Raw genomic sequence first — 26,320 nt, 5'->3', positions numbered from 1 at the left:
TATAGAGACCTTTATGTTTTGTATTAGAAAGCTTTTACTTTGAAATGCTGACATTTCATCCATTCCCTTTACAACTCCTAATCATGCTACAATATTCATTATTTCATTCTGCCTAATGAAAGAACTATTTTCTCACTGCAAGACTCACAAGTCCCTAACAACGGAATATTTTAAAAGCAGCACAGTGCTCTTCCTCAAAAGATTTATTTTCTTTTTCTTTTCTTGTAGAATGACCTCAGTCCCTGGAAAAATGTTTTTACACATGTCCTTTGTAACATCACTACACAGAAGCACAAAACTGCTCCGTGAAACTTTGGGAAGGGCATTGGGATTGGCCCTTGTGTGGGGCATGCACCTTCAGTAAGGGCATTTTGGAAACCATTCCCTCTTGTGAGACCAATAGGGGAGTCTGCCAGAGATGGACTGAGCCTCACCTTCCAATGGCTTGGGTAGAAAATGAGCTGCTGGTTTTGTTTTCTTCACTCTGTTTCCTTTCATGACCTGCCCTTCTTTGTTCAGCCCCAAGAACCAGGCCCTCCCGGACTCCTGTTGTCTGTAGAGCATGGATGAGTAGATTACATAATAATTTTCAAAAACAGACTCCTTGAATTTGCACTCTGGTGTAAAAAGTTCCTGTGGGAAGAAAAGCAAATGTTAAATGGTATCTCTAAAATGCAGGATTTGTTAATTTACAAATACCTTGTGAAAAGTTTTATATATGATTTAAGATAAGCTTCTGCTTTAAGAACAGGAGTTCTGTCTTTCTCTGGAAGACCTCCAGTGAACTTATTTCACTTCCCATGCATGCCTCAGTTTACCCATCTGTGCAACAGAGATAGTATATTTTAAAGTAGAAAGAAAGCCACACAGGCATAAAAGCACTGTTTAAAATATGGGCATAATTATTGTTATTATGCTTATTTTTCTGATAGGATATCCTTACAAAGATTAAGAAAGTCTGTGCTAAAATAGCATTAATGAGATAACAGTTGTTCTGTCTTAACTGAATGCAGCAGGCTCCCGCTTGTTTACAATAATTAATATTAATCCTTAAAGTGCTGCTACCAACATATTGTAATATATAGCATTCCCTGCAGTCCAGGAAAATATCACCACAGTCCAGGAATGTACCACATTTGATGTACAAATTTCTGGACAAAGAACAGTGATTCCTACTGGCATCCTCAGCATTCATTTCAAAACTGGTTTTTCTTTTTCTTTTTTTTTTCAGAAGACACATTCAGTAACAGCAGTTGTCCTAAACTCTATATTGGTTAATCCAAGCATGAACTTTTGTAGTCCAGTAGACAAATAATTTTTACATATATATATATATATATATATAATAATTAAAATATATGTATAAATATTTATAACAAAAGTAACCAACAAAATAAACAGTGTGAATATCCATCGAGATAGGGATTGCCAAAATTCTTTGGAAAAACCCAGCAAGTTAATAAGCAAATAAATATACATTTAAAATATCACAAGAAAATAGGATTTTGTGTGAATGTGATTTTCCGTCTGTGGACACATCTGCTGAAATCTGTAGAAGAAATAAGACATTAAAGGAGGAGGTAGATGTGGGAAAGGGGGAAGTAGCTTGCAAAGATTTCAGAGCTCAAAGTTCTCAGCCCTGAATACTCTTTATATTTCTTTCAGTTATCTTTCCCAAAAAAGAAAAAAAATCTGGAAACTTCACATCTTTTCACTTTTTCGTTCACAGTATTTTTTTTTCCATTTCTTTTTGTTCCTGGCCCCATGCAGTACTGAGTTAACACCCAGCAGGAAATGTATTTTCAGGGTCTCTATGCCATCCCCAGCTGTCTATATATTGTAAGAATTTCACAGCTGTTTCTGCCACAGATTTGCTTTCTGGAAATCACAGTTCCTCATACCAAAAAGCACAGATTAAAGACTTTTCTGAATGTGCACTGAATGTCACTTGGTGCACAACCTAGTTCTCCTAATGTGATGGGGTACATGGTATTTGTATTGCCATGGCTTAAGTTGCCACCTGTAATCAAAGCTGTCTTGATGAACACCAGGCACACTATTAGCATTCCTAATCTTTGAACTTCAGATTAAAAAAAAAAAAAAAAGTATTTTATGCAGCAAGAGACTAAAAACAGAGAACAGCTGGGGAAATAATTTGTGAGCCTGCCCTAAAAGAGGTTGCTTTGGCTGTGTCAGCCAGTACACTTAGTGTCTCTAGGTCACACTCACAGGATGCAAAAAAAATTCTGAATTGTGCAGTGGGCATCTCTTTACACTACCACTTCTTTACCCACCACGTGTACCACTGCATACCAACTGCATATATATAGATATGTAAAAATGCAAAAATGCAAATAGAGTCTGTACTAGAGGCACTGAATAAAAATGACAGGAAAACACCTTAACTGCACCTTCTCCTTTGCCATGGGGCTTTTTCTCCCTCTGTTCAAAACTTTAAGACATCTGTTGTTTGTGTTACTCTCCTTTCTCCTCCACCGATTTCAAGTCACAGTAGGGTTGGAGGAGACTCAAAATAAAACCAGAAGGCAGGGAGGCATGCTAGAGGGAATGCCTGTTAAATCCTAGCACAAGCATTTACATGCGAGTCATGTTCCTTGGCTGTTGAAACAGCAGATGCTAATCAGGAAATGCCTACACAGCTCTCCTTATTGCCTACTTCACTGAAAATGCTACCCCCTGTGTTCCCCATGAAGTTTTACTTCCTTGTAAAGCTCAATTACCATAAACACTACTTCTTAGCCAATACTCACATTTTTTGTGCTATAAACAAAAGCTGTTTGTCATTCTATGTTCCTCCGTACTAGAGCTGCTTGGCTGCCTCTAAACATTATTTGTATGTTTTCCCTAACAATATCCATTATGATAATTAAACAAGGTTCCTTCAATTCATATCCCTTCCCTGAATCAAGCCAGTCTCTTTCCTTTCTCATTTCTTTGGTATTGCAATAGTGGTTCTGACAGTGCAGAGTATATGAAGTGGTAGGCATTTACTTTACCAAGAAAAAAAAAAAAAATACAGATTTTGTCAATGCAATCACTTGGCTACTCCTATTGAAGACTAATAGAGTGGACAAACTGACATCATTACTACTATGTAGTTACAGAAACCATAATAATAGTCTGATTTTTTTAATATTTTATTTATTTATTTATTTATTTATTTATTTATTTTTAATACAAGGAAGAGCCAAACCCAAATACTGTATTCTGCCTGAAACTACTGCAGCTATCCTACTTCAGATGTCTGGGCAGCAGCTTTGGACAGGGTTTGCATTCATCCAGTATATTAGGAGATTATTCTGCCTGGGTTAAATTCTCGTTCAAAAAGTCCCTTAAATATATGTTACTTTAAGGCAGACTAAAAGTTCCAGCACTGTGAGGAGTATTTGTTAATGAAAATTAGACACCTGACAATTACTATACTGAACTGCAGACACCAGTTCCTCTAAGGAAAGAGTTAATCAGGAGACTTCTGAAAAGGCCCTCTTCCCTGGGGCTCAGGTGAAATTGAATATTTCCAAGTTAAGACCGGTGCCTAAAGTCTTGCCTCAGACACCATTTCAGGTGGCTGAAAATCACTACTCTATTTTCTACAGTAAAGTAGCCATAACACATAAGATGTTGTTTGTGCATTTACCTAGGTCAAATATTGATGTACAGGGTGTGTTATAAGGGAAACTGAGTGATGGGGACACTCCTCTAGGCTACCTCCCTCTCTGTATCCAACCTGAAGGAATCCAAATCTGCATCTGGCTGACATGAATAATTTAGATCTTCCCTGCAAGAATGACTTTTTGGGTTTTGATCCCAGGACATTTTGTATTAGGAAGTGAATGCATAAATTGCAAAACCAGACATGATTTGCAAACAAGAACTTGTGCTCAGGATTTTCCTTTTCAAGGTCAGAGCCCAGATTTAGCCTGTAGTTTTATATAAAAAGTGGTTTTATCCTGTCAAAGCAACATTTGAGAAATAAAGTGTATACCAGCTGCCAATTTCCAAAACCCCAGGAATGGGTATTGGCTGTGAACTGTAATCTGGTACAGCTTCCTGGGTCACAGAGAAGTGAAGGATGTATTAAACTGCACTTTGCTGAGGAGAATTTTCACTTGGATATTTTTCTAGATTCTCATCAAATTTTTGCTTAATGTGAGTCATATTTGGAGGTATTTTAATTCTAGTAGCAGTAGCATTAATTGCTAATTAAATTTTGTGAATTCAAACTTGTGGAATCAAAAGTTCTGTCATTGCAGAGTTAGTTTTGGGGCCCTCAGCAGCACTGTCAAATCTTAGCATTATAGTACTGAAACTGATGGAACTCATGGAATCATGTGGTGGTATCAGAATCTACTTTCATATAAGAACAGAACACAAAAGAAATAAAATTAAAATAGCCATTATCCACTTCTCAAGTCTGGGAGTTTCTGAACAACGCAGATCAGGTAGCTTGTGGTGTCAGCACAGAGATATAAGGGTTGTTGAAAGTAATTCAGATGACATCTGAGATGAACTCCCTACCAAGTAATGTCTTCCTGTCAGTCAAAAGCTGAGGTCTGACATGATGAAGCTAAGCCTCAATGCCAATCAATAATATGGCACTGTAGCAAGTGGCTATCATTCAAAATCAAAGTACAGCAAACTTTATTGTCCCACAAGCCATTGAGTAATTGAAAATATTTGAATGGATTATCAGTAACTTCCCATTGCTGTGATTTCCCAATTTTGTCTGTTCAAGTTAGTTAGCTTTAGAGAAGTTGCACATATCCATTCTTAGACATGATCTTTCACTTAAAATAAACCCCATGAAGCAAAGTGTTTTCCTAGTCCAGTTCTCAGAAAGAAGAAATATGCTGTGAACCACAGAGTTACAAAGCAAAAGTAACATATCAACACAACTAGCCACAGAGCATCCAGATATTGTTTAAAAATTAAATGGACACCTGCAGTTTTAAATTATATTTCTGTTCAGTAAATCAATAATGAACTGCCAGGACTGAACAAAAAGTAACCTTCCATTGCACACCGTGAGGGACAGTGTAAGAACCTGGCTCTACAATGGCCAGCTGTCCCAACAATAAGGGCTCCCACAAAAGTTTCCTACCTTCTAGTCCTGAACCTTTAAGCCTCTTTAGTTTTGTGTTTTATTCTGAAATATACAAAGGAAGGACTTTAGTTAGGGCTCACAGAAGTGATAAAGCTAGCAGATATCTTCCTGAATTGCAGTCAGCAGCAAACAAGGAGCTGATGGACTCCCCTGGAGATGGGCACAACAGGACTTGTTCATCAAGCAGGCAAAAGCACAGCTGTAGGCTGGACTAGCTGCAGTTTCTCCTTGTTGCCATGCAGAAAACACAATTGCAACACAAAATCAAAGAGATTGCCAGGCGAGGAACAGCCAGTCTAATCGAGCACTGTAAAAAACCCTGACACCATTCATTACTTGCACCTAAAAGTACAGGTTATGGAACAGGACCTCAGAGCTTTTGAAGTACAGGCCAAGTGGAATCTGACTGATGCAAACACCTCACAATCAAAAAAAAAACCAACACATCCAATCAATGGTATCAGCACAGTAGTAGGTGGATATAATTTTTATTTTTTTTTTTTTTTTTTGGTAGAAACGATGACAAAGGATTCTTAAGGCCAGACTGTAGAAAGGGCAACACGAGCTTTGTGGAGGCTTTTGGGAAATTTCTGCAGAGAGAAAAGCAGCACAGAGTCAGCACAAAAGTGTTTTGAGAGTTAGAGGCTAGCAACACAGGAATAAAAAGAAGGAAATGACATTTTAATAGTGGATAGAAAGGTTGGAGATGACTCATGAAGACTGGTCTTAAGGTTGAAAAGAAGCAGTCTGCTTAATGAGGAAAATGCACTCAAAAGAGAAGTTAAAATAATGAAGGTGGCAAATGAACTCTGTGGCAGAGTTCTGAACGGGGACTGTGGGGGTAGCACTGTATTCCTCAGTGCAGGAGGATGATGCACTGATGCTGCAGTGATCAAAGTGTGAAATGATGAGATCCCAGAAAACAGCTGCAGTGGGGTGGAACAGTAAAAGGCCTTGTCACAGACATTTGTGCAGCAAAACCTGTAAGATCTGGAGGCTTCTCCTTCACATGAGACTTGGAATACACTTAAATTGATATTCCAGTGACTTGCTGAACACTGAATTAGATGAGTTAGACTACCTTCTTACAGCAAACCTATTTGACAAATGCTTGTGTAGGAAAACAAAAAAAAATCACTTAACATTTCCTGTCCATAACAAAAATTTTCTCAACAGTTAAGAGGGCTAGAAGTCTGCAGTTTGAAACCATCTTGTGCATGAGCTCCTCTTCGAAGGGCAGAAAACACAGCAACACATGGTTACATACCTTATGAATTAAGGGGAAATTTATATTCTATTTCACACAGGTTGAGAAGACATTTAGTGCATCTGGGCCTAAAAAAACCCTAATGCAAACATAATTTTTAAACATCAGAACAGGCAAAGTTGGCAGAATTTTCTATGTGTAAACTGTCCAAGTAAGATACCAAGGAACACAAGACTTTAGCTGCCACTGCAAGCTTCGCAGTCAAATTACTAACTTCAAAAGTAAAGGCAGTAATAGCTGAACCCAACAATCATGTAGATGTCCTAGAAAAGCAGCAAACACTCACAGCCCCTTTCAAACACTTTCCAGTGTTTTCTGACAGAAAATTTCCTCAATAAATTGCAACAGTCAGAGAACACCATTATTGTCTCTTCTAAGGTAATGTTATTTCTGTTTCATGGTCCTTAAAAGAGAAGGAAGTTATAAAAAGAGGACTTGTTATCATGCAGGTGAAAATCAGGCATAATTCTTGCTGGTTAAAAAATCACTGAGAGTACATTAAAATGTCAGTGTGTAAAAGAAAACTTTCAGCTATGATTTCTGTATCTCACTTTCAAGTTCTTTAAAGACTTGAAAATGTGGCTGTAACTGCTTGTAAAGAAATAAAACACTTTTGACTAAATTTAGGCAAAAGTCAATGTAAGTTAATGTTATTGCAAATATTAGCACTTAACAAGGATTCTAATTAGCATGGATATGAATGGTAATATTGATCATGTAGCAATTTTTTTATTCATGTACATTCATAAGCACCTAAAATAAGGTCATGAATAAAATTCACATACTATACATAAAGATAAGCTAACAAAAAATGGCTTGAACAGATACCTGTGTGTTTAAGAGGATCATAGAATCACAAAGAGACTTGCAAGGGACTTCTGGAGATCCAGACACCAACACCCTTAACACACTGGTCAAAGCCCAAGTTTGGCTTAATTTTATGTCCAGATTGGAATCACAGAATCATTAAAGTTGGAAAAGGCCGCCAAGATCATCAAGTTCAGCCTTTGACTGAACACCAGCATGTCAAGTAAACCACAGTCCTAAGTGCCACATCCCGTCATTTCTTGAACACTTCCAGGGATGGTGACTCCACCACTTCCCTGGGCAGCCCATTCCAATGCTTAATGCTTAATTCTTCACCCTTACAGTGAAGAAATTCTTTCTGATGTCCAACATGAACCTTCCCTGGCTCAGTTTACAACCATTTCAACTTTTCTTGTGTCTGTTTGCCTGGAAGAAGAGGCTGACCCCCACCTGCCTACAACCTCCTTTCAGGTAGTTATAGAAAGTGATGAGGCAAAACCAGAATAGTGTCTTGGTTTACAAAAATTTCCTTCAAAATAGATATGTTGCCTTGCTTACAACTAGAAGCTATGGCCATATTAATATATAATTTATTAAAGGCAATAATTTTTTTTTATGGAAGGCAGAGCACAGAGCACATGCTCTTTCATAAACTTACCATTTGAAAGATGAAACAATGTGAGAGATAAAAGAATATTTGAAATAATAACTGCAAGAATGATCCTAAATTGCTACTTATATATACTAGCCGGGTGAAGTCCTATATTTCTCTCTCCTTCTTACACAGAAGCTACTATTAAGTTGCAAGCAGTGCTCTGGTATTAATCTTTTTTTGACCGCTATTTACAATTCATAGCCATCAATTCAGTGGGACACAGCTGTGATAGGACAAATTTCCTTGATATGAGCACTTTTGATGTATGTTATTTAAAGATGGACAATTTGACTCAAAAAATTACCTAATGTTTGTGAAATGCAGCCCATCATGAAGACCAGAAACATAACCCTCACCTGGGAATGAGTGAGTGGAGGTTTTTTAAACAAAAGAGAAAGTTTGGGGCAGCAGCCTGGAAAAGGTTACTAAATTTCAAAACTGTCTTTATGATTCTCATTCAAAAATTAGAATACTTCACTACTCTCAAGAGTAGAACCACTAAAACAGTCCTGCTTCCCCTGAATAAAAGAAGCAAAATTTATTTTAGAAGTATTATTGAAAAGCCAAATTTGTACCTATGGGTTTGGTCTAGGAATGGTCCGCAGCCCACCAAGAGCCATCACACAGTTTAGCATATGGTCAAGTATCCCCACAGACACATGAAGGGAGAGAAGTTATTTTCTGCTTCATTTCAACTCTGAACTTTCACAGAAATGTGTAATTTTTGGCTTGGGTACATCTTTGGCTTTAAAAGAAATGCAGCCAGAATCCTTGTATCACTGAAATGAGATATTCCTTCTCCCAGAGCATCATCTCCTCCCCACCTAATCCTCAGAATCTACCTTCCCTTAAGATTCAAATATTCAGTAAAAATTGCTTTAAGGCTTCAGCTTAAACACCAACAATAACTCCTTGCTGTATCAACACAGAGACATCTTTTATCTCCTGTACAGCATCTGTGATTAAAGAAACCCAGTATCAATAAGAAAGGCGGATGCCCCAAGGCATGACTAAGAGAAATTGCATGCATTACAGGGAATATTTTCTCCCAGTACTGTCATGGGGGGTTTTGGAGAAGAGGATGAGTAAACCAGCCAATATTTGATGGTCACTTCCACTTAGAATAGCCATAATTCATCAGCTTGTTGACAGCACCAGGCTCGCATCTAGAAAAGGTCAATGCCAAGGGAAAAATGGGATGGCACTAAATTAAGAGACTGAAAGGAAGGATTTAACAACATAGCTGTTGAAACAAACCACAATGGGCTGGGGAAGAAATTCTCATCCGGTTGCCCATCAATCCACTGTCCCTGGATGAATAATGCAAGAGGAATACAGTGACACTCAGTCATAGACCAAACCTTTCCAAATGACAATGGAAATTTTTGACATAAGTTTATCCAGACACTTGCAGCCATCACTGTAGACAATGTTCTGCAATGCAAATGCCTCAAATAAAACAAACTATAAAGAAAACTGCAAAAATAGCTATTGGAATGGCCAAGTACCCAAAAAAAACCAAGGAGGATGACTTTTTCTAGTTGTTTACCGCAAGGAAATTTCTGCTTGTCTCTAATACACTGAATTATTGGATAAAGTAAAATTATTACAGTTTTTGCCACTATAGTGCAACATCATAGGTGATGATATATTTTCACATATATGGCGTATATACTCTCAGTATGATAGTATGGCATGTCCATAACAATGTACAAATGCAAGAATAAACATAAATAGGTGCAAATTCAGAAGTATTTTTCAAGGTATAATTTAGGCTTTCAGTTCTACGTGTTCCTTCCAAAAGATGTGAGAACTTATGAAAGTTCAAAATGGGTGTAATTTACAAGCTGAGAAGCTAGAAAAAGTTGCAAGAACACTCAAGCTATATGAAGTGGCCTACTTTAGTGTACTCTTTTCTATTTCTTTTCTCTTTATATTTGTGAGCCTGTTTTTCTGCTTGCAACCTTTCTTTATGACCTGTCAGTGTATGAATTATACTGTCTAAAAATCAACTATTATAAAAGACTGGGGCTGGAATGAATAAAATTCAGGAGAGTAGGTTTTATGAAATTAAAATTATATGATTATTATATGACACTCATGCTAATGTCTTTTTCTCATCCTTTTGCTGTTTTACACTCAGAATTCATAAGAAGAACATGAAAGGTAAATTCAGAGGAGCCTGAGTGTGAGGAGACTTGTGTAAGGCAAAACTACTGTGTAATGAATGCCATCACATCTTTGAGAAAATGCATTAGCTAAACCTTCTCCTAGTTTCACAACTCAATATGAGCTTCAGTTGATCACTGAAGGCTGGGAAGCAAAGGGAACAGAGACAACTCTCAGATGTTTGTTATTTAGCTCTTGTGATACAGAAAATATGTGTTTTAGGAGAAGCTACCAATTTCTTCCTTCTTTCACTGTGCATCTTTTTGCCCATCCTTGTTTTGATTCAAAAGCACAACTAAATATTCAACAAGCTTTCTCCATTTCCTTCCAAAGCAGCTTCACATATGAAGACAAAGCACTCTAAATCCATTCTTTGTTCTTCTTCATTCTCTCCTTTTTCAGTGAGAGGATAGAAAATGATGGACATCAAACCAGAAAGACAGCCAAAACCTGACAGGCTGACAAGCTCTTAAATATACTGTACTATTTCTTATTTTATGCATTTTCATTCTTTCATAGAGATAGATGCCTACAGCACTGTTCCACTTAAAAATAAAAAAACAGGGCACATAGGATGGAATACCGAACAAACTGCTGCCTGCCACGAAGTATCTGTCCAGAAAACATAACACAAGAGCAAATTTTCCTATCTTGAAATGAATAAATTTAAACATGAATCCCAAAAGTCTTTCTAGTATAGGAAATACAAATATATAAATATATATATATATAATGCAAATAGCAATACTCACTTAAAATATTTCATTTAATCTAGAGATCTAAAAATATGTTCCTATTATTGTTTAATTTTCACACATCTACATAATTGTTACTTCAAGTATCCATTATCAGAAGAAACTTGAAGTACAGAGACTCACACCCAAACATTTAAAAACTGCATTATGAATCAATACAGAAGAAAATCCATTATGTTTCCTGTTTTAACTAAACAATTAACGGGAAATAAAATGTCAGCCACTAAAAAGTATTTTTGTGGAATGGCATCACAACATTAGCCAGTTGGAAACTGTGAAAAGAAACAAGCCAGACACTTTTGGGTATATATTTATGTGCTAAAACCCCAGAAATTTAATGGATCTCATTAGAAAGGAGATGATTACGTGCAACTCCTAACACACTCAGCAGTGATGCTTGTTTTTGTTATGGATGGGCAACTCCAAGGTGGTTATAAGCTACATCCTGATGCTCAGATAAAATTCCTCTTTCAGCAGCAAGCTCTGAAGGGTTGATTATATATAACATGAATATAGATGCCTGGAAAAACCCATAAAGATACAAAACTCAGAGGGGTAGTAAAGGGTTAGGGGCTTTTATTTGCCTCAGTGTTACAATATGCTATGGTATTCCTATAGCCATCCTGAGAAAGTCAGCACTTGTGTTGCATGGACACAACATATTTATTCTAGAGCAGCTACAATCTATTCATGAACTATCCTGGTGAATAATGAGATTAAAATATCCAACTTTTAACCTTTGTAATCTACTCCTGATGAAGGCAGACTGTAAAACATAACAGCTTCTTCAAAGAAGCTCAGCTGTTGTGAATATATTTCCAAGAAAGCGATGAGGTTTTTTCTTGAGATTGTGGTTGCTTTTATGGCTGCTTGGAATTTAGTTTACATCAACAACATTCCTGAAAAATGGAGGATCTTCCTCTTTGTAAACATGGCAATTAAAACACATTATGTATAGACTTGAGTGACTAATTACAAGAATAAACTGAGTTAGAAAGCATATATTACTATTGAACTGTGTATAAAAACAATTGGAGGATCAGGGTCAAAACTCTAGCTAATTCCAAACCGTAAGGTGACCTGTAACCTGCCTTCAACTGCTAAAAGAGACAGAATGGGCACACATATTAACATGGTCCTGCTAAATGCAAAGAGAAGACCGTTTTAAGGTTGTAGAAACAGCCCTCTGATTTTTAAAGCAATAAGCATGAAGGTGAAAATATTGGGCATTTTGATTTCCAGGTTTCTTGGAAGCACACTTTTTTACCGGCTCACCAAAGCTGAGCGGTTTACACATGTTCCTGTCTCAAGAGAGGTGTGCATCAAGCCATAGGGCACACAAATTCAGAACTTCAAGAAATAATTCAAAAAGGCTGGAAAGAGGCTGAACTTCAGCCAGTGAGTTGGTGAGCTCCAGGTGATGCCTGCTGATTGATGCCTCTGTAGTCATCCTGAGCTCAGCTGCCTCCTTGCTTACAAGATTGTGGGATTTTTTTGTCTTTTAATAGTTGTTGATCTACATTCCATTTTTCTTGTCCATTCCCTTCAAGTCTTTCAAGAACCTTTTGAATCTTTCTCCCCCAACAATCAAACCATCAGCATATTAAAATATTGCTACAGGCCAGAGGAACTCCTTTTCCTGAGAATGCCATAGTGCTTGCACACCTGTTTCTATATTTAAGTATGCTGAGGAACGTAACTGTTTACTTTGACCTTCGGTTTGACTGCCTGCTTATACTTTCATGTTTAGAGCTATAAACAAGCAATTTTCTTATCCTCAGCTTTATCTGGATTTCCAATTTCTCCCCTGTCCTAAAGACATTGCATGACATGTGTTCATAAAGTCTGTCAAAACTGCATGTGTGTTCTGCTGTTATTCCCACTGGATTACCTCACTAAGTTCTTTAAATAAGCAACAATGCAGATGAAGAGTTTAGACTTAAGCTGTTCCATTTGTTTACATTTCTTAGCTTCCACCTTTTACATTGGTCCAGATAGATACAAGTAGTCCCATGTGAGTCTGTGCATAAAAGCCTATTTTTCAATATTTATCACAACTGAATTTGGTTCTCATGTCTGTATTAGATATGGATGTGTTTATTTTCCCTGAAAACTCCCGGTACTGTTCCTTTGTAAAATCAACAGATTATTTTTGCCTTGCTGCTTGTAATTCCTTACAAAACATGATGTTTCAGATACATGTGAAGAGGCGAGGAAATGTGACCTTTTGGCTGGGACTGGAGCAGTTGGTGTGACTCAGTGCCTGTCGGGGCTGATCTCAGTGGTGCCAGCTCACAGTGGCCCCGAGGGACTGCCCGTGCTGCCACATCTCCAGCCGTGCCCTCTGCAGCCCTGGCACAGCCCGGGCAAGGGGCAAGCCTGCACAAGGGGGATCAGGCACAAATGAGCAACATGTCATCTGTGTCCACGATCTACAAGGGCCAAGGTCAGAACGGAACACAGACCCAATTTAAAATGCACAAACACAATGCCCCGGGGAAGAGCAAATGAATGAATGGACATGGAAAGGGAGCTTTGACTGCAATAAATGAAAGATTTCCCCAACTATAGTCTGTACTGTGCTGCCCTGTTTCCTTTTTATTTTTTCTCATTGTATTTTTTTTTTTTTTAGCTTTGAGTTTTAACTTATCATCAGTTGTATTTATTTATCCCACTTCTACTCTTTTGCAAAGATTTCAGACAGCTGCAGTCAAAAACCCCACTGAAGTTTAGAGACTATTACCCATTATTGTTCTGTTCATATACCTGATTTCTGTGATGGGTAGGGAATAAAGGGTGGGAAAATAACACTAAGGAGACCAAACCAGCTCATAAAGAGTTGGAGCTGCTGTATTTCATGTAACAAAACTGAGACTGCAGTCTGCAGGAGAAATCAAGCAACTGAACATGCAATTAAGCATCTAAAACTTACAGCAGGTGGCAGCTCCTCTACTTCTGCCTCTCTAGTTTGCCTGTCAGGTCTTTTTAATTGTACTTTTTATCTAACTAAAAGCAAATAAACAAGAAAAAAAACCCAAGCATGCCAAAATGCCTAGATATTTTTTAAATGTGGGTAGTTTTCTACTGTATAATTTACAACATCTTAGTACAGATATATCACTTGGCTAATCCAGGGTTATTTCTTTATTCACTGAATGTCTCAACCAGCTGCAAAAAAAGGACAATTCTTATATGTTAACACAATAATAATCATTTGGCAGACCTACCAGTGCTTAAAACAAAATGGGAGAAGCAACTGGTTGGAGTTTTTTCCAAACAATAACATAGTTTTAATATTAAGTAAAAAATAAACATTTCTTTTAAAATCCAAATGTAGAGATTGGTTCATGATACAGTTTGTCTGGGTCCCCAACAATGTAACCTCTCCTTGGTATTTAGACCTGATCCTTCCTACTGATACATCACCTTGCACATTCAGTGTTTCACCAAGCATTCAGAGATGTCAGTGGGAAGCACCAAGATATTTGGGAAATCTCAGGGTGTGAATCAGGCTGCCAGTAACAGGCTGTGACATTCCAAATGAGGCTGCTAAGAGAAAGGAGAAGCCCTCCTCTTCAGGATGTGCACAGACACGATGCTCTGCCAGTGATTAAGAGATGAGTGCTGCTGCAGGGAGCTGCCTCTGCAGTCGTGCTTACAGGTGTGCCTCCTCTGCTGCTTCTGGAAACCCTTCAGCCTGGGAGCTGAACTCTTCCATGGAAAAAAGGCAGCAACTGAAACAATGCTGCCAGTAAACATAAAATCAGAGGCATTAGATATACCTGCCTACACAAGTCACTAATTTCAGTGAATAAACTTTAACTCTTTTATGTACTTGTGTGAGATCAACAATTAGAAAAGAGGGAGTCACCGTGAATAACACTCACAGTTTCTGCTGAGGCGCTCAGTCCCCCGCAGTAACAAGAACATGTTGTTTACATTCCCTGTGATTTGCATCAATAACAAAACTGGTACTTCACAAAAAGACAAACAGAAATTTTTTTATCTTTTTCATTTCTGTCAAGCTTTATGTCTTCAAAGGTCTGGACTAGTATTTCCACCCACCTTTGCCAGCAAACAGAATCACAGAATAATAGAATTATTTGGGTTGGAAGAGACTTTAAAGATCATCTAGTTCCAACCTTCTTTGCCATGGGCAGGGACACCTTCCATTCGGTCAGGTTGCTCAGAGCCCCATCCAACCTGGTCTTGAACACATCCAGGGATGGGGCATCCATGACTTCTCTGGGCAACCTGTGCCAATGTCTCACTGCCCTGAGAGTAAATAATTTCTTCAGAATATCTGATCTAAAAGTACTCTTTCATTTCAAATAAATAAATTGGGAAAAAAAACCTTTGAAGTACATCTAGAAAAACCTGTAAAACTGAGACTAAAGCCAGCATTCTCAAAGGTGATCTCTGATTTTGAGATGATCTCCTAACAGCAATACCTGGAGGCCACATGGTCAGCTATGCAGCACTGGGCACCCTCTGCTTCATTCTCAGCTGCTCTGGTGCTTCTGAAAATCAGGCCAGGAATTCTGGTGCCCCAAATAGAGAACTGTGGGAAATCCACCCAGAAACATTTTCCCCTAAATTCACAAAATCAGTCCCATTTTTCAATCGAGCTGAAGTGCTGGGCTTGCCTGTGCCTGGCCTCCTCAGGAAGCCCCAAGAATGGGCAGGGGCATTTTCACCACTGGTTGTCACTGTTAACCTATGCTGTCCTGTCTATACCTTATGTGCAACACTTAAAAAGAGTTAGATATCTCACTATCAGACTTTAAAAAACCCAGTCCTGATCTAAAAACATATACAGATCAAATGCAATTCAGAGCTGTGGTTGCAAATCAATCCTCAAGTCTACTTACTGAGTGGGTGAATAGATTATCTATTGGTGTTTCATCAGTGTAAGTGTTTAAGAAAAATAAAATCCACTAATTGAGTTCAGAATTAAAAAACAGATCAGAAGTGCTATAGGACAGAGAAAAAGCAGTACAGATGTTCAAGATCTCAAGTCATAGGAATCAAAAGCAGAGTTCATTTGGGCTGAAACACCACGGGTAAATGAACAGGTACATTTAAGTTACAAAAATATTGCTTATAGAAACCTCTCCTCCCATATAACCAATGAAGTTCTAGGGTTCGTTTGCAGAGCTTCTTGTGAATTTTACCAATGCAGAATGGCATTTTTAATCATTAAAAAAGTACCTGGGATCAGATAAACATATAAAGTGGTCTTCAGGTGGGCCTGAGGACATCCTGATACTCAAGGCTGGACATGCTGCAGCTCTGCCTCATTTTTTTGGCAGGAGGGGAGGACTTTAGTTGCCAAATCTTCCTGCCACTCCTCCCTTTTTAGAAATCACTCACCCAGCTTTCTCCAGGAGATGCTAGGACAGACACTGACCCCAGGATGGAAAGACAAGCAGATAATAAGATAATAGGATAATTAATAAGGTAATAAGATAAGAATTTCCCTGCTTTGCCAGCCTTCCTCCCAGACTGAATCCATGCCGTACACTTATCCACATCCAGATCTGGAACATGAAAAGGAATGTTCATAGGACAACTAAGTTGTCACAGGTTTCAGCCTGACATTGTGAAAAGAGGTAGAATTCTGAATAAAACACTTCATTGGAGCTCTGAAATGAGCAGGAAGTTCCTGCTGCTCTGAAGTGATGTCCAGGGGAGAACCATCCACCCCCTGCCTCAGTCGATCAATTTTGTGTTAGCAAAGCTTTTTCAAGAACAGAAATTCAGTAAATGGAGTCATACTTACAAAGAAAAAGGGACAGAAACCCTCTCCTTTTTTTTCTAACCTATCACTGCCTCCAGAATGCTTTTGTAAGCATTTTATTATTTGCTCTTACCAATAATAATAATAAAGTGCTGCGACATTTAAGAAAAAAAACTAACAACCTCCCCTCTCCGCTCACATAGTATCTGTCTCTTGCCTGACACCACTCAGACTCACAACTTGTACAACATCCATAGTCTGCTTAACTTTTACAAAAAAGTTATCTGGTACCTCAGCTTGTGTATCTATAAAACATGACTGACTCAAACCCAATATACACTGGGTTACAAAAAAAGAGGTAAAATTTTAAAATATTACACCCCACAGAAAATTGATACAAAAATACTCAGGATCCTCATTGGAAGGTAAGAATTAATATTTTAAGTACTTGGCTCCACATGTCTGATAAAGATCTACTTGATTTTAGTACTGAAGGTGAGTTATTCTCTTTGGTTAAATGCTAAATTTTATATTGAGATTACAGGAAGAATTATACAGCTACCCCTGGCCAGTGATTTCACCAAATACCAACATAGCAAATACCTAACATTTCTGTCTGGGTGTTCACATCAGTGTCACTCCATGCCCACCATCACCTAAAAGTGATAGCAGAGTGGGCTTCAAAGGCCCTTAATTAAAGCCCTGAGTTTATCCTAAACAGGTCACACCATGAGGACACTACAGGGACGTCATCAAAGACAATTTCCCCAGGACCAGGCTGGCTCCTGCTGTGGATACATGCTCCTGGCATGGGGGAAGCAGGGAGTTAGGGCAGGGAGCAGTCCCTTTCCATGGCACCTTCCCAGGTGCACAGGCAAACCGCAGGTATTGTGATCTGCTTGGAACTGGCCACAGGGCACAGAAGCTGTAAACAGGGACCTGAGCCTCCCAGAAAAATGATGGATTGAGCCATGACAGATGTTCAACATCATTTCCTTTTGGATTCTTCCAGGAAGTCCATCAGAGTGGGCAGATGAAGGAACCTGTTCCTAGCCAGGTTATGGCTCAATTTATGGATATTAAAATAGGCTCTCCCTTCACTGAAACTCAGCAGATTCCAGACTTTCATTATCTTGGCCATTTCTTTAAAATGCTTTTATTAGATTCCACTTCTAAAATCATGTCCTCGAGCAATTTAATTTTTACATTTTTTAAACTTTTGTGGAGTATTTTTGTTCATAGGTCACTCCTTGTTTAATTCTCAGGATAAAAGCCTTCTGTAGGCATCACCACATTTATTAGTAAATAAATTACCACAGTAAATAACTGTAGTAATAAGTAAATAAATGTACCACATAAAATATATTTTTCCTTTGTAATTCACCGCCCCAAAAGGAAAACCCAAATAGAAAATTGAAAAAAAAGTGGGAAATCATTTCTTAAAAACATTCTGTTTTACATACGTTTAAATTAAATACTGAGCAAAAATTATAATAGCGTATTGTGAAAAGAGGTAGAATTCTGTATAAAACACTTTATTGGAGCTCTGAAGTGAGCAGGAAGTTCCTGCTGCTCTGAAGTGATGTCCAGGGGAGAACCATCCACCCCCTGCCTCAGTCACCCTCAAATCTACATTAGATTTTATGTATTTTAATAGACTAAGTAGTTCCCTGACTTGGTGAAACCTCTATCAGGCATCAATCCTCAGTGCCAATGAGCAAAATGGCAAATAGACAGAACTGAGTAAAAATATTCCGAAATAATTTATAGTCTTTAATGTGTTTATTTGTCTAAATATAACATGTATATGATTCTCATTTATGAAATTAGTTAAAGAAACATAAAATTTTATGTGCTGTAATTAATTTTATTAAAATAAAAATCAGGAACATATTATTCATATGGATAGTCTCATCTGAATTTAATCCCTGTTGCTGGGTACTCTGATTCTTTCTAAGGCTCAGAAGCTGCAGGTACATTACTTTCATAAAAATTTTCATCATGAAGAATAGAGAGGCCTTCCAACAATCAGGAGAGTTCCTGTTATGTTTATTTTCTATGGATTAAAACAGCAACCTTAAAGTCTCTCCAGTGCCTTGGATAACAAAGACCCAACCTGAAAACATTTATAAATATAAATAACCTCAATTAATATACCTGATGTTAGAAGGACACTCATATATATACGTAAACTAAAATACACAAAAAACATAATTATCTGAAAAGAGGTACTCTGTGAAGTATTCCATGTATCTATCACTGCTGGCTCCCTTAAGCAGTCATGGAGTTGGCCTCACCTTTATCTGCCACTGAAAAAGTCACAGCTCAAAACTGTGAGATTTGGAACCTAATCTATGGTAAAATGCCTGGATTGGGATGCATTTCCCCCCTATCCTTTCATAACTCAGATATTTATTCTAAAGTGAAAACTGCTCTCACAAAATACTACTGTGCATGAGTAAGTAAGCTGCACATGATGTGAATGACAGTGAAGGGAACTAGGTCAGCTGTGCTATTAAAGAAAAAAAGAAAAGAGCTAATTCAGTAGCTAATCTAAAACCAGAACACAAATAATAAAGTTAGTTTGAAAATTTTTAAACAATGTAGGACTTTTAAAAAGTCCCTTCCTTTTGTTTTATTAAATTTGTATTTTTTCCTCATACTACAAGACAATGCAATTCTTTTCTTGTGAAAGGGCAGATCTCCATTTCCTCAATGGCAAAAAGCAATCTCACATTTGATTTGTAACAGAGAAGGCATTATCATTTAAACATCTGTTTTGGCAAAATAATGAGCCCTTTTTCCAGCCTAAAAATTGCATACTTCTCAAATACAATCCTTGCTAAAATATCCCTTCCACCACCTCTCTCTTTAACTACTGCAGATGCCAGTCGAGGCATACAGTCTTTCTGAGCTCATCTGGAATCTGAATTAAATGAGGTTCTTCCTCCAGTGATGTGTATATCTTTTATATAAGCCTTTTATAGAAGCCTTGCTACTTTTGTACCTCCTTACAAACCCACTGAGAGGTATTTGGTTTGGGACACAGCTTATTAGGATAGAAATCTAAATATATGAGATATTGTATGAGACCAAAACTACAGGATATAATTTCAAGTATTAGGAAATAATTAATTTTAAGTTCCAGTTCATTAAATTGATTTACAAAATCTTTTTGAAAGATAAATAAAACTCCTGAAGTGGAACAGGCAGTAACTGACCCACAGAGCGCACAAAACTATTTCCTATCATTAAGTGGTTTAGATGCCCTGAGCAATGCTCTTTTTGGATTCTGAATGCCTCAGTACTAAAACACATCAGTGACATCAAAAGTCAGATCTGAGGTATTATCAGGAGAAAGAGATGCTGATACTTCTAAATCAGAACATGGCATTCAATTGTCAAAGGTAAGCCCAGGCTTCACTGAACAAGCTATAAGCACCATGTTGTTACTTGGTGTCCCTTCTTCCAATGTGTGCATCCAAACCTGCAGTCATCTCTGCCTCTAGATGAACTTGGTACAGCATTTAAAGACATCATTAAAAATATGTGAGTCCTTTTTTATTTTCCCTTTGTGTTCTGATCTCCTTACTAATTAAGAACAGATTTCAGGGATTCCCTTGTAGTTGCAAAGAAAAGCTGCAGCACCTCTTGGGATTTTTACTGATGAGCAAATGAGACCTGAATACACAGAGAAGTGATGACCTCTTTGGAGAGGTGAGCTGAATCATTTTACTGCTAAGAACTATTTGTTCAGAAAAGCCCTGCAACAGAAGGGGCTGTGTGAAGCAAGAATAAGAAGGATGAAGATAAGTCCTCTCCCAATCAACCCTTGATGCTTATTACAGCCACAAGAATAAGAGTGAAATAATGGGTTTCCCCATTCTTCTCAGGAGATGAAGGTGACCCTGCTGTGATTTCCAGAAATGGAGGCAGGTAAGGGTGGCCACATTGCTTCCATCAGGCCACTGGCTGGGTGTCAGGCTGGTGAACAGTACTCATGACTTGTCAGGCTCTACTTGGGCTTGTCCTGGCCTGCCTGGAGCTTTGCTTGTTTAGCTGTAGCAGCAGAATTCCAGCATAACTCAGGTTAAAAGAGGCTTCAGAAGGTCCAACCAGTACTTGAAACAGAGTCAGATATGAGAGGATGCTGCCAAAGCTTTTTTCCCTGATATTACTTTATTGTCTATATTGCTGGCAAGCAAGGAAAGAAAAAAATCAAATTAAACTTGATACTTGCTCTCTGTTTTCCGATCTCATAATTTTTAAATCAATGTTTTCCAATTACTTGTGAGGAACAGTACAGTGCTGTAACAACAACAAAGTGGTTATGTAATAACAACTTTCTAAGGCATTTCTAACTCAGGCCATATTTAAATCAGCTTTTATTAGATGATAGTGAACCCAAACTCTTCAAATTCCAAGTGTTCACTTTAAACATGTGAAATTCCCTCCAAAATAAGAATCCCCTCTTAACTGAATTACCAAGAAAAAAAAGGAAAAGCTAGAAAGATCAAGTGGGAGTTAAAAATCACAGAGATACAATATTAATAAGAGTAAGAATGCTCAGTGAAGTTGATGCCAAACAATAGTAGTTACTCACAAAATTTAAAATTACATATTTTAGTGGCAATCCCAACACTCTACATATCTGTTGGCATATCTTCTTTCTACTTCTAAAGAAAACCAGAAGCAAAATTCTCAGCCAAAAAAAGGCATAGCCATTTCTGTTCACATTGTTTTCCTGATTAATTTTATAGCTTTAGAAAAAAATTAATTTTTAAAAAATATTTCATTTGTGGAAAGAAGAAAAAATAATTAATTATCTGTAAATTGTATTGTTTTTTAAGTTTGTGATGAACTCCTGCAGAGTATCAGCCTGGATACTCCTATTCACCATATTTGTAATAACCTTTATAATACAATAAGAAATATAAGTAACCTACTGTCCTAATTCCTTACCACTTTTAAAACAACATATGGCTGAGGTTGAACACATTTTTGAGAATTCTGTTTGTTCAGCAAAATTTAGTATCAGCTTAAAATAATCTTTCCTTTAAATTCTATTAAGATTACATCATTAATATAGCTTAAATATATAGGTAGTATTCTAATGCATTTCAAAGTTGAGTAACACCAAGGCAGGTTTATGCATTATATGATTTTAGGTACTTCATGTAACTGAATAAATACTGCTGTTCCCATCTTCTTACTGCAACACAAGCAAAGACAGATCCTGAGATAAAAAACCCTGTGAAGTAAAAGCAAAGGCATATTTGCATCTTATAAAATACCCACTCAGATAAAATCTTTCTAGGCCTGCTTAACACTCTGGGCTTACCTTATCTTATTTACTCTCTTTTCTGTACCACTCTTGCTTCATCTAAGTGCCTACAGCCCCTTCCCACCTGTGCTCATCAAATCCCTTACCATCACTTTCAATGTCCTGCACCTCTCCACGTCTTGAGGGCATCACCTGAGCCTGGGACTACAGGGAAACACAGTCCCTGAAAGCACCCAATCCAACTGGGCCCTGGACTCATCACCCACGTGAAAATCTGATTCCAAGATGTTCAGAAAAATTACTTTATTATTAAATACCATCATTTTACCCATAACAATACTAAAGAATGAAATGGATGGGAAAACACAGACTCGCCTATGCATCACTTAGCTCAGACAGCAGCAGAGACATGGAAACAACAGGATGGAAAAGTGCAGGACCCTTCCTGGCATCTCCTCCATAGCCAAAAATCTCAATCTCCAATGTGATAGTTTTTGTGCCTAGGATATGAAACCTGTCAAGGATTTTGCAGCATATGTGCGGCAGTACATAGAGAAATAAGCTTTGCAATGACTTACAGTCAGAGACTAGGACTGTAGCCAATCTTTATTCTAATTTTTCAGTGCAGAAAAATTACTGTTTTGGAGACAATCACCTCATAATGCTTGTGAGCAGATTTAGCTAACAAGAACTCCACAAAAAACAGGACAGAATAGCAAAGTTGTTATTCTGAAAGTGTGGGAGGGAGCAAATGAGCATCTTTTTGTGAAGCACGTAAGGAGAAAATTCTCAGATCAGAAGCAAATCAGAGTGCAGGTGTGTACAATTTACAGTTACAGAAATAAAAAACACAGCAGGCTATTGCAAAAACGGAGCCACTCTTAGACCAAGTACATAAGCAGCAGAGTGAGGTTTCTGTCCTGCAAATTTCTGAGCTCTCCTGCCCTAATCTATAATAAATATAAGTAGTTAATATGCTATTAACTCTATGAAGACAAAAAAAAATTGGTCTCTTTCTGGGGTGTTTGGGCATTTTCAAAGTGCATTTTGCAAGGATAACAATCCTGTGTCACATTCACTGCATAAAAGCCCATTCTGATCTTGCTCCTGGCAGACATGGGTAAGTAAATGAAATGAAAATTATTGTCCACACCCTAAGAGCAGCAAACTAACTGCTGTATTACCCAGCAGGCTTACTGCCAGTCTTAATTACCAAATTATCAAATCATCAAATCAAATCCTGGCTTTGATAAGGATCAGCATCTTCTCCCTGGAACCTCTATCACGGGGCAGATTTGCCCAGCCCTCAGAGGAGACTCTGTGCTGAGTGCCTCTGTGGCCACTTGCCAAGCCATACTTTCGTGGAACTCCTGGAGCAAAGCACCACACTCTGACACATTTTGCCAGCTGTCCTATATTCTCAAGTGCAGTGACAAAATAAACCATCTCATTATTTGACTTTCTCCCATGCTAATCCATGCTGCTTGGCCAACCAGTGTGAAACTAAATAGCTGATGGCAATTTTTAGTGGGAAAAAAAGACCAAATCTAGGTTTTTGCAGGACTGTGGAATTACTCCAATAGGCTTTCTGATGAGTCATTATCCAGTTGTCTGAAACTTTTGGCAGCAAAGACATTAAAAACATATTACGACTGCCCAGCTTTCGGTCCAGGTCCTTGCTGCAGATGATTTTTTATCTACATTCTTTGCAGGATATTTATTCATGTACTGCTAACTACAATGATTGCAGAATATTTGTTCACTGAGAATTCTTCTTTATACCTCAATATTAAACAGCTGTTTGGTGGCCTTGGATGGCGCTGTTTAAAACAGTGGTTGTAAGTCTATTATTTCCTCAGACTACATCTGCATCAGCCAAATTTTCCTGCTTGTCTCTTTTTCCACAGATGTCCTGAGGAATTCTAGGCAATGACCTACATTAGGGCAGGCTTGCTGCTGCAGCCTCAGCGAACACCTTTCAGTGCTGTTCTGCCTCCCAACTGCTGAGCTCCAACTCCAACTTGCTCTTCTTGCAGTCTCTTGGTCAGCTTCAGTCTTGTAGGAAATAACCCAAACAGCTTAAGAAAAATAATCCACAGGAACTATTCAGAAAGGATTTAATTACTTGACACTAGGTGTCACTGAAAAAATCTTTTCATGCCAGAGAGATAAAAAAAACACGGAGTAGGAATACTGAAAGCATCAGGAGCGGTGATTCTTCTCCACCACTCCACTCTCATGAGTCCCCACTTGAGTACTGTGTTCAGCTTTGGGGTCCCCAGCATAAGAAGGATATGGACCTCTTAGAGCAAGTTCAGAGGATGTCCACAAAGCTGATAAGAGAGCTAAAGCATCTCTCCTATGAAGACAGGAGTCCAAGTGAGCTAGAGTTGTTCAGCCTGGAGAAGAGAAGGCTGCAGGGAGACCGTCCAGAAGCCCCTAAGGGGGCTATGAGTGACATGGAGACCAACTTTTTACACAAACATTTAGTGATAGGGCAAGGGGGAATGCCTTTAAGCTGAAAGAGAGTAGATTAGATTTAGATTAGATTTAGATTAGGTATTAGGGAGAAATTCTTTACTGTGAGAGGGATGAGGTACAAGAAGAGGTTGACCATGGATGCTCATTCCTAAAAGTGGTCAAGGCCAGGTTGGGCAGGGCTCTGAACAACCTGGTCTAGTGGAGGGTGTCCCTGCCTGTGGCAAGGGGGTTAGAATTTGATAATCTTTAAAGTCCTTTCCAACCCAAATAATTCTATTATTCTATGTCCTGGTCTGTTTAGTGTATAACTACTGTAACTACATCCTCCTGGAAGATAGGAAATACCCTCTACACTAGAATATATATATTCAGCAGCAGTGGATATAAAGGAACTCTCTGGCATAACTTTATCTTTCAAGTCTTAGGTAGCCTGTTGAGAGACATGCACCTCCACAGAGGGACCCCTTGCAACCTATGAGTTGAAGATATGTAAGACTAGTCCTCTTTTACTGGTCATAAAGAATGCATAGGACAATCTCACAGGACAATCATCTCATGCTAATTGCTGAAGTTCAGAAAAAAACCCCGGAGTTACTGGTGTGGTAAAAATAGTGAATAGTAAATGTGTTATAAGCATGTTATAACTGTGAGTGACATGTCCTTTAATAACTTACACAAATAAACCTACAATTTCTCTTCTTTTGTGTTTAGGGATCTATACTGCCAGAAATCCATCAGTATCTAGCACAGATACTTCTCTATAAATAAAAATGCTGGGTGACAGCTGAAAAACGATTGGCATCAAGGAATCTCAAGGCTTGAAGTGGTGCTGGCATTTACTACTCTGCTTCATTGAGGGCACACTGCAACAGAGGAAAACCCTGGAAATATCCTATATGTTAGAATAAACTAGTTATCAAAAAAGTATGTTTAACTATTTTAAAAGTATATTAAATAATCATTGGCTCCAAATTGTGTTCAGATAGAGGGACCATAGGGTCCAGACAATAAGATTTGTACTCAAGCCCTATGAATACAGCCCACAAGGTTTCAATTATAGGATCAGGCATAATACAGTTTGTGAAAGAGAAAGAAAAAAAAAATAAAACCAACAAATGACAGTTGTTTGGTTTGTGGTAAGTGAAGTTTAAAGATGATTGGGTAGGATTTCTCAGGCAATCTCTCTACATCTCCATACTACATCTATCACCATAGCAACTGCAGCCTTGGAAGTGTTTCCAAGACTCTAAGAGTAATTAATTTCACAAGAGATGTAAAACTGGATCCCTATTCTCTTATAAAGGAGTTAGATGGATCATGCCAAGTACTCCAACAGCCTAAATACAATACTTATCACAATTTTCTTTGTAAAATCATTTACTCACGGTTTAGATTGTTATTTAATAGCACATTACATGCATCCAATTTTAGGAAGGTGGAGAAGAAGAACATGCTCAGTCCACAAGGACTGGAAACCTGTGAGTTAGTCCAAGGCAAATAAGAAGTGCTGGGCAGCAGTGTGGTCAGTGCTTGTGGGTGACAGGCAATTAAAATTCCAGACAGCAGGCAGTGTCTGCTCCCTGCAGGACATGCAGCAGCACACGGACTGGGAGAGGTCTGTGCTAACATATCATCATCTTCCCAGCTTGTAGTACACAAGCTAGCTAAATAAACCATTATTCCATGTAAGCAAAAGTTGCCTCCACAATTGTATGGCACCACTAATACTTCCTCTTATGTGTGGCAGCCAAACAGGAACTGAGACCAGTGTTTTCTCTGGTCACTGGCTTTAATATCAACTAGAAGTATCTCTACAAAAAATCATACTGCTGGAACAAAACATCCTATTAATCATCCCCCCACACTGCTCAGTATTTCATAAACCAACACACACAGGCAAGTGTGTTGAGAGAGACATGAGATACTGTGATTTAATTGGAAGATAGAGACTCTTGCCGGACAGAAGGTTTATCTTCTAGATAGAAGCAAAATGTTTATAAATTAATTTTATTAAGTACATTTTAAAATACATGGTTT

The 26,320-nt window shown here is 38.1% G+C and overlaps 1 protein-coding gene across 3 annotated transcripts in view; it reads right to left on the bottom strand.

The window, feature by feature from the left end:
* The window catches only part of FGF14 (fibroblast growth factor 14), a 377,538-nt gene that overhangs the window by 8,886 nt on the left and 342,332 nt on the right, over positions 1 to 26,320 (bottom strand). For all 3 annotated transcript variants that reach the window (XM_005516471.2, XM_005516473.2, XM_005516472.2), the window contains exon 4: positions 435 to 633. In XM_005516471.2, coding sequence (XP_005516528.1) covers positions 435 to 633 — 199 coding nt within the window. The remainder of the gene's footprint in view (positions 1 to 434; positions 634 to 26,320) is intronic.

The sequence above is a fragment of the Pseudopodoces humilis genome, chromosome 2 (assembly GCF_049639895.1).
Source record: "Pseudopodoces humilis isolate 2021_Gansu_Grassland_sample_001 chromosome 2, ASM4963989v1, whole genome shotgun sequence".
NCBI classification, from domain to species: domain Eukaryota; kingdom Metazoa; phylum Chordata; class Aves; order Passeriformes; family Paridae; genus Pseudopodoces; species Pseudopodoces humilis.
The sequence above is the reverse complement of the archived record's forward strand: the minus strand, read 5'-3'. Positions and strand labels throughout refer to the sequence as shown.